Source organism: Microchirus variegatus, assembly GCF_963457635.1.
Source record: "Microchirus variegatus genome assembly, chromosome: 1".
In the NCBI taxonomy this organism is placed as follows: Eukaryota; Metazoa; Chordata; class Actinopteri; order Pleuronectiformes; family Soleidae; genus Microchirus; species Microchirus variegatus.
The window spans coordinates 27,138,217-27,148,288 of record NC_139802.1 but is presented as its reverse complement, the minus strand read 5'-3'; the positions used below and the strand labels follow the sequence as shown (position 1 = coordinate 27,148,288).

Genomic DNA, 10,072 nt, shown 5'->3' with positions numbered 1-10,072 from the left:
ACAAACTGTCACCTATAGATTGCTATTCAAGACAAGTATATTGTGACATTTATTATTATTTAATTAAAAATAGCTGTAGGGTTAGGGGTTTAATATATAGGTTATTTAAGTATATCCTTTCAGGATGTTCAGTAGCATTTTTTTTCAATTTAATATCAATATAATATGATTATGAGAATAATGAATGTTCTATAGTGTTCATTATTAATAAAAAAGGTTCAATTCTAAAAAGGTTAATGCTGAAAAAACAGTGGAAAGGTAAAGTGAATTAATAATATAAATAAAGCATTGTATATAATGGTATGGGCTACAAGTGCAGGTGCATGCACAGTGTCAGACTTTGCAAACTAATAATGTCTGTATAATCTCCCTCCATCAACAGCAGCGCTGAAGATCAGCTTCTTCCGGTTGCTTAGTAACACCAGCACCAAAGTGCAACAGGTACAAGCCATTAAACGCAAGGTCTGGACTGGAGACAGACTTCTTACTCACTGATGGAAACTGACAGTGGTGTGTCAATACATGTTAGTCATCACTGTGGCAGAGAATATCAAGCAATGAATCACCCAGACTTGATTTAAACAACCTGTGGTGCAAAGTGCATGTACTGCTCGTATAAGAGCCCTAACCCAAAATAATAGAGCTGTAAAATAAATTCAGTGTAATTAAGGAAACTGCTATAATATAACGGATTGCTAGGCTACACATTTGTATTTGAGGATTACTTTAAAAATATTTTGTGGTTGTGGTGCTCAACTTTTGGCAGGCTGTTTCAGAGGCATTAAACGCTTAATGCCGCCTCCCCAGAGTTCTTTGTCCTCACTTCTATGCAACAATACAACAAAAAGGCCAGCGGCAGAGGAATCTGAGTGATCTAGTAGTGATAGTTCAATAAAAACATGTTTGAGAGGTGTTCAGGTCCATTAAGAGATTTCAAAACCAATCAAAGGATTTTAAAGTCAAATGTGGGGTTAGTTTGAGGTTTTAGTTAAGACATGCTGCAGCATTTTAGTCAGACTTTACAGTATCCTTTTTACGCCTCTCTTAGGCAAACTAGAACATAGATCAGTGCAGCAGTCCACTGGTGATGAAGGCCTGACTTGAAGTGGTTGCACTTTGACAGTTTTTCAATCTGCTCATGTAATCCTCTAGTGTTTTGGTGACAGTTGTGAATGCTGATTGAATTTCACAGAAGTAAAGGCCTTCATTAAGTCAGCCATTGACAGCAACACCACTAGTTTGTCACTGGCCCAAACTTCCACAGCGACTTGTCGTCATGTTCCCTCGTGTCCAGGCGTGTCTTGTGACTGTGACTTGTTGTGCAGTGAAATCATTATCATACAGGAGCCTGTTGTATCTGGTAATGGTGTGAAGGGATGTGTTATCATAGTGATAATAGAGGCAGCACGACAAGGGTGTCATGGTTACAGAGAGAGGAGGGTCTTAGACGGAGACAGACAGATGAGCTGCATGCTGATTAAGTAACAGAGAAGGGTAATTTCATTTTTACGATTGGCAAAAGAGAGAGAGATGATGATGATGTGCAGATTGGGTCAAATGTCAGGACATTTGTGCTACAGAGCTTTTCTACAGAGGAAACAGGTCTAATGCACTATTACCTCTAAATGCTAATGAGCTTTTAATAGCATTTTTGGTCAGACGGACCATGTGTCTCTTGTGATTTCAATTAGAGAAACTGTTGCTGTGATATAATTGGAGATGAACTATACAGGATCAAGGTAAGAAAAAACAACAGTGTTGGAAAGGTGCAAAAATCAAAGACGTGCAATAAAAGGCTGTATGACTTTAGGATTAATCGCTGTTGAGCGTTGGTGAGCTATGGGGGGTTTCCACTTGTATTAAAATGAAGAAGAAAGGCTGAACATCTTTCCAGAAAGGAGGTTTCAAATCAAAACATCATAGACAATCTTCTCTGGTTCATTAGATGCTTAATTTGCCATTTTTCACAGGAAGTCTGGTGGAAGGTTTTGTAGTGTATAGAGAAGTTGAGGAGCAGGCCAGGTGTGCTGTCATGTGCTGTAAAAGGCCAACAGTGTCATACAAGGTCAGTAAATCAGACGTGTTTCCCAAAGGCCGTGTAGGTGTAGAAAAGCTAGCAATAATAAAGCAGCCATTTTCCCCCATGACTTGGCTCACTAACGTCTGCCTATTGTCTGCCTCTGTTTCAGCCATAAGTACCTCACCTGCTTGTTGATAGTAGATAATTATAATAGTAGTCGTTTTGTCATTTATGAAGCACCTGGTTGTGCTGTGAGAGCGGGGGCTGGAAGGCAGGCTGGGTTCAGCACGGCAGGGGTTCAATATGTACTTTTATTACTCGCATTTAAACGTGTTCATGCTTGTGTTTGCATGTGGTTCAGTCAATCTGGTCCAGTCCCTGTGAAGGAAACACTGCATGGCTTTTTATGAATGAGCCAAACTTGGCAAGGCAGCAACAGTGACTGTCATCGATCATCGGCTGACAGGTGGTCATGATGCACCTCAATGTATCTCACAGAGAAATAGCTGATTTTAAGAATTGTTAATATTATTATACAGTAAACAGACATTGTGTAAAGGATAATGAATGAATGAACGAATGAATGAATGAACGAATAACAAATATTTCTAGGAGTTACTGTGGAATGATCAGTAGGATTCAATCATTGAGAAATGAAATAATGGGAAATTATGCTGATGCACATACTGTATGTGTTGATTATCATAATGCTTATAAAAAGGGTAACTGTCAGTTTAATACAAATCTTCAATCGGGAGTTGTTCTGGTCCTTGCTGTTGAGAATCTCCCCAGAGACCAGTGTAATCCATGTCTAAATCGTGTTAGGTCATCTGGTTGCTATGGTAACACATCTGTGCATCCCCACATGAGGACAGGCTGCCGTGTTGTTTACTAATCGATAGGAAGGTGAAACAAGAATGAATGCTGTGTTTTGTGTTTGTGTCCTTCCCCCTGTATTTAAACATACTTTCATTCAAGGGTGAGTGAAACAAACTGTCATGTGAAATGTTTCATGCAAAATTGGATCAAATTTACCAAATCAATTTAACTCCAGGTGGGCAGACCTTGGTTTGTAATTTTCATGTTTGGTAAAACTATGACTCGTGATTTGCATTTACTACATAGAAATCCTCCTCTTTTTGGTCCACATCATAACACTGCTGACTGCTGACTTGTTTTACTAGATGCCATGTCAGTGAATTTACTCCAGCTCTCTGCTCACATTTCCTAGGGGCTGTTTAGACAGAGCCTGTTTGTTTACATTCATATTCAAGCTGCTGGGTGTTGTTTGCCTTGTTGTTTTTTGGGGGTCTGAGCCACACATAGTGTTTTTGTAGAGGACACAATTGCAACTGAATGTGTAATGTATTTATTTATTGAGGAATTATAAGTGTTATTGGCATATCTACTATATATTATCTATACATACTATACTATATTATATTGGAGTCTTGGCGTGCAGCCTTTTGAGTAGTTCATTACCTACGTGAGCTCCGTGTACATTCAGTAAATATTACGTTGTCACATCATTCCCTGTTTTAGTTTCTGGATGTGTATCTCATCAGAGTCATCTACTAATGGGCTTGTGTGAACCCAGCAATCATACGCTGTTCTGGCACATATCCAACAGGCTGAGAACGCCTTCTGAGCTTCACGGAACGGTTCATTTGCACTGTGTACACAATTTAATAGTAGTACCCCATGACCCGGTACAACAGCGCTTCACTTACAGATGTCCTTATAGTGAAGAGATGGTCTGCCTGTAGTTCTAGAGCAGGGGTGTCAAACATACGGCCCGTGGGCCAGAACCGGCCCGCCAGAGGGTCTGATCCGGCCCGCAGGATCAGACCCTCTGGCGGGTTTGTTGTTGAAATACTTTACTAAACTACCTGTGTGATGTGTAAATGGTAAATTTAGGGATAATATTATTGAAATTGCAGTTCTTTTTTCTCATATTTTGTCAAAAAGATACTTCATTAAAAGTAAAACAAAAGGGAAAAACACTCAGAGTTCTTGTTGTTCATATGTTATTATGCTATCATTTTATTGGTCCGGCCCATTTGAGATCAAGTTGTGCTGCACGTGGCCCCTGAACAAAACTGAGCTTGACACCTCTGTTCTAGAGCCAATGGCGAGTTCCATGTATAGCACATCTTTGGTGAACCATCCAGCAGAGTGATAGCATTGCGAAAGTTGCTAGACATGCCTGCATTTTTTAGAACAGAGCTGTTGGGCACACGGTCTTCCCACGTAATGCTGAGGATTCTTCAGAGACACCAAAGGTGGAAGCAGTTGAGCTTTTTCTCTTGGCGGGAGTACAGAGTCCATGCCTCACTGTTGTAAAGCAGCATGCTTAAGATGCAGGCTCGGCAGACCTGCATCTTGGTGTTAGGAGTGAGCTTGGGGTTGCCTGATACCTCCTGGCAAACTCAGGTAGATATAGTTATCCAGGAGCATTTACGACATGAGATACTATCAAAATATGAACTACTATACTCTAATGCAAGCACGAGAATCTAAATATATAACTAAATATACAACTATCTATCAGGTGCACACAAAGGAAATGGACAGTTTGGTGTGAACTTAAGCTTAAACGTATTAATTTCTGCAGCTCATAGGTATAACTCCCAGGTGCTGTGTTACATCAATACATTTGTGACAGTGTTGGCACAGAAAATGAATGTTTTCACAAATTGCATGGAATGACTCTTCATGCTGACTGTCATGGTATAATTTTGCTCTTCCTCCTCTACCACTGTGTGCTGCCACTGTTAGCCAAGATAAACAGACGAGCCGGCAGCTCAACAGGAGTCTTGGATTACTGTGAAGAACCTGCCTGGGATCCCCTCCTTCAAAAAGCCATGGATTCCTCTTTCAGCTTTGGATTCTCCTTGCAAACTTGAAATGGTTCCGCTTTTCAGTTTTTTTTTCCTCTGGCATGGCAAAGACAGAAACCACTCATGAGAACCCCGACCATATCCAGTTTCACTTGCCCTCAGAGCCAGGTTTTCTCTCTTTATGGGCTGGTTGTTGGGAGTTTCTTTGTGAAGTATGTGAATTAGCTGTATGTGAAGTGTGAAGTTGGGGACTCCTGCATGTCATGCTTTTTACCTGCCGCTGCACTCTGACTGAACCTGGACCACGCACTCATTCAACCCTATTAATCCCTCATTTAGCCACAGGGCCTTCTTTTAAGAGGATTAAAGCAGGTGATGGAAATGCCACTCAGGTGGTGTCCTGCTTGCTAAGTATTAAGGAGGTGAATTTCTGCAGTTGGCCGCTTATCAACCTGCGCAACAATCGGGTTTTAGTGTGCATGTTTCCGTTGTACTGTAGTTACTGTATGCGAGAGCACACCAGGTTTTTTTTTAAAAGATGGAAAAGCACAGGCTTCTATTTGCATCGAAACCTGGAACTTTGAACTGGGAATGATGCCACCGCTGAGTTAACCGCTGAGTTAACCGCGTTCCACTTGAGAAGTTGGAAATGCAAACATATCTTGGGCTAACCGTTGTCAGCAATACCATATTTACCGATAACAACACTTACATGGTATCTTGTGCACTCTAACAACATAGCAACATGCCTTGCCTTGCCTTGCCTTGCCTTGAGTTGAAGACCCCAGCTTTAAAGGTGAAGTAAGTAGTTTATAGTGCCATCTTGAGGAGAGGCTGAAATTTACAACAAAGAACTGATCCTCTGCTCACCCCCTCCCTTCCCTGAGCGCTACGGTATCCGCAGCTGGTCAAATGTCGTCCTCGTTGTCTTTCTCCGTGTCAGAAGATGAGGTTCGTGAGGTGAGGGAGAGGGCGAGCTACCATGGCCGTAGTAGACGAAGCAGAGAGAGTGGAGGCGGGACTTCCACTACAAGTAAAGAGACACTTGATTTGTTCTCTCGCGTTTGTCCTTACAGGCTCCGGTAGAAACATGGCGTCTCGCTGCTAACAGTGGCTATGCAACCGCGGCCCGCAACCATGTTATTTTACATGACTTTTTGAAACACTACGAAAATGAAACAAAAACTATTATACAGCGACTAGACAATGCAGGAACACATTATATGTATAAAAAAGTGGATTTTGGTCATATAAACCCATAAATACTACACATTGTCCCTTTAAGTTTGAAGATGGGTTCATTTCACATCTAAATCACTATGACAAGTAGAATTAAAAACATTTTTTTTAATTTAAATATTTTCACTGAATTTTTAAAACATTAACATACAAAATAAAATAAAAATTGAGCAATCACAAAGGAGCATGTTTAATTTGTTTTATCTGAGCTTTTCCAACTTCAGATAAGTCACTTTGCAAGAGTGTGGGCCTGGGCTCTGCCAGTAGAATTAAATGCATTTGTTGAAGACATCACCCCATATGGAAATATACTATATCACTTTGAGTGCTTGGTAAGAACATACAGGACCAGATATGTGTCTGGGTGATGGTGATGAGACTACATTTGAGGTGTGATTTGTCACCACGTGAGGATGATTCAGGCATTTAAAATGATTTACTCAATGACCATATCTACATAGGCTCTTGTAAACCTTCAAAACATTTTCAAGAATTTGTTATTGTCACATAAACATGCAAGCGAGCACATCACACAGCAGAACTGGGTCATAGCAGATGTTTTGTGCCACAGTTCAGACCCTGTGATGTGTGTTCCCCTCTCAGAAGAGGTCGAAAAGAATTGTAGCTGCGTTTAATCTGGCAAAGTGATTCCCTTTTGGCTGTGGTTGTGAATGTAGAAAAACAGGGAAATCTCACAAGGGAGGCGGTTTGCTCATGTTCTCAACACCTCTGAGGCAAGTAGAGCCATAAATCAGCCATGAATCTTTACGTGCTGTTCTGGAAGCCTGGCCTGAGAGTTTCAGCGCAGGTTTCGCTCAGGACACGGCAGCATTACACCGTGTTCGGACAAAGATGAAACGGGAGGAAAGCGGGAGAGGTTTTAAAGAATAGGGGTTAATATCAATGATATTATTTGTTCCCCGTAGGGTTTAATGACAATAGGCAGGTAAGCTTGAAGTGCATATGAACAGGGGAGTGAGTATTATCTGAGCAGATGTTTGATTTAGGTTTCTTTGATTTCACAACCTGTGTGTTTCACACTTTGCATTATTCATCTTGTCCAGTGCAACCTGAAAGGTGTGTGTGTCATGCTGCATGTGTTCTACCTTACTCAAGTGTGTTTACAGCATGCCTCAAGCTACTTATGACTCACATTGCTCATTCTCTCTCCCCCATAATAGGGAACTGGCAGAGGGGGTGTCACTCATGTGCTTTTTAATCTGACTCTGAGCCAAATTTACCTCATTCACACATTCAAACACCTCTCTCTTTCTTTCTTTTCCCAGCTCTCATCTTTTACCTTATCATACATTGGCCCTCTTACTGAGACCACACCACATCAAATGCACTAAATAAACAGCCTCTTAACAGCCAGTATTTCCCCCTAATGCAGTCTTCAAACCTCCCACCTAGTCTTTGGAGATAGTTTGTGGGTTTTTAATGTGTTTTTGGTAACATAATATTTAATGTTGGTATGTGCAGATGGTGTTGATTGAATAAGACTTAACGCCGGTCCAGTCGCCTGAAGAGAGCTCCCACTAATATTAATTAATTCAATCACAGTAAATAAATGCATCCATCCATCTCAAACCTATCTGTTCATTATATAGTGATGCATGTTTTAATTAATAAACTGTGCCATGTTCTGAGGATCTGGCTAAGAATGCCACACAATAGGGACATATATGACAATCTTGCTGAAGATATTATTCATTTGTCAATCAATAGGAGACGATATGGCAACTACTGTCTGAAATCTCTTACATCCAGGCTGTCAAATGTAGTCAGTTTCTGCTTTTCTTAGTCCTCGATCACTGCAAATATAATATCTGTTGGTGTTGATATTTTATGGACACAAGTGATTTATTGATTATTTGTAGCAGCCTTAGTGAACAACACAAAGTGAATTTTTGATTTCTTTTGTCCTTGATGTTATCTCTTGCAAAGGGTGCTCTAAATTTCTCAGTATGTTGTGGTTGAAGGCGGCCTGATGCTGCTGTCAGTGCTTATTGTTTACTGTTCCCATGTCCAGCTGGTTTAAGAGGTGTAATTAAAATCTCTGCTCATTCAGGAATTGTTTTTGTTTATACTCCGCTTGGATAAGTGCTGTTTGACTTGATGGAAGGGGCAAGGTGTTGATAATTAACATCAACTATGTCATTGTGTGAAACATGAAGTGTGTGAGTAAATGAAGTGTGTGATATGCATCTCTGTGGGCTGCTGTGGTTTCCCACTCACCATGCTAACTCCAGCAGTTAATGTTTACAACTCTGCTCAAACTGTTTCCTGTTCCACCTGCTTTTGGTCAAACCACACGAGGAAATTACACATCTGAGTTGCAGACAAAAACTCATGTTTATTAGTTTTAATAAAATAAGCAATCACACATACATGCTGTATCATTTCAGATTTGAAGAATTTTACTTGATTCATCTATTAAGATTGCTTAATTTAAACTCAGCAGAAGGTTTTGATCACATTAAAGAATAAAACAATTTGAACAAATTTGCATTTCCACGTTTTTCATTTGGTAAATGAATACACGTACAAGAAAATAATTCCTATTGACATTATTTTATTGTGCTCAACACTAAACATTTGTAATGACTAGTCACAATCAATATAAACAAAGCTTTGGTGTTTTTATAAACTGTAGAATAAACAATGTACTTATACCATTATTAATTAATGAATAACAAATTAGACTGATAGAAAAGAATCCAGGTCATCTAAAGAGGGTTTATGTGTAATTGTTTGAATAGGCATTGAGTATGTCCATCACTGGAAGAGATAATCTTTCTTAGGTGTTTTGTTTTTTGTCATCACATCTGTCTAAAACAGTTCCACCTTTCTACAGCTTTCCTCCTGACTGCTTCCTCGCTGTGTGCATCGCCTCAAAGCTTGTCAAGTGTCAGGCTTAAATTGTTTGCTGTGTGTCAGGGATTTAAAAGTGCCTCTGAACAACAATTGTCAGCCACGTGGGAATAAGAGCAAATTGCAGTTTGACAGCAGCAGTGTTTCTGTTATGTGGAACAGAGCACGCAGATGAAATGTAACCACCAGAGAGCTGCAGATAAATGAAAGGCTGTGACTGTGCAGATAGTCAGAAGACGTTGGTTGTAATGCAGCTGCAGATTCACAGAAACATGTCTATCTCTCATATTATTTGGTAGAAAAAGATGATGTTGATATTCATGTCAGACATGGTCTCATCCTTATTGACTCCTCTTGTCTCCAACAGTCAAATTCGGGCAGGTTGCCCAGACAATCCGCATTTTAAATTTAAATTCTCATCCCTCCAGGTTGATGTTTCCTCACCGGGCGCCCCCAGGGTCGCTGACTGCCGACAGCTCGCCACCTCTGTCAGCCTCACGAGTGAGTCGATAGATTGCCTCAAGCTCTGCAAAACAGTGCACAAGGATCCGCTGCATCTGCCAGCGGTTGAGCCGAGTGGCCTCTGTTTTGCGCCCCGAGCCCAGCTGCTTGGGTAGGACTGCATCACCATGGACACAGAGTCCACCTACTCGGGCTACTCCTACTACTCTGGACGCTCCCGGGGATCCCACAGGCACGGGTAAGACTCCATGCAACCTAGTCAATAACTTCCTCCAGTCTCTACCTTTACCCAAAGGGTTGGAGTGTGTTTTGATGTATTAAAGTGAAACATTTTTGCCCTTTTTTTGGATGTATTTGTTATTTACAAGCCCCCTAATTCACCAAAGCTGGTGTTCTGTAGCTGAACTCATGTACCAGTCAAAAATTAAGCAATTTACATTGAGTGAAATCAATAACACATGGGTTTCAGACTGTTTACACAAAACAAGCCAGTTCATTGCATCACTGATTTTTTTTCACTTACACACAAAATGTCCTTTGCTTAGTAACAATTGTTAACATTGAGGAAGTAGCCTTAAATCATAGGGACAATAGTAGGAAGGGCAAAAGAGCAATTCAGAGCCTAGTTAATCCCCTC

At 40.6% G+C, this 10,072-nt stretch overlaps 1 protein-coding gene across 1 annotated transcript in view; it reads left to right on the top strand.

Moving 5' to 3' along the window:
- Positions 1-9,406: 9,406 nt before the first annotated feature.
- LOC310934307 (vang-like protein 1) overlaps positions 9,407-10,072 on the top strand; it is a 39,281-nt gene continuing 38,615 nt past the window's right edge. The window contains exon 1 of the mRNA XM_083898001.1: positions 9,407-9,673. Within this exon, the coding sequence (XP_083754127.1) occupies positions 9,603-9,673 (71 nt within the window). The 5' untranslated portion in view covers positions 9,407-9,602. The remainder of the gene's footprint in view (positions 9,674-10,072) is intronic.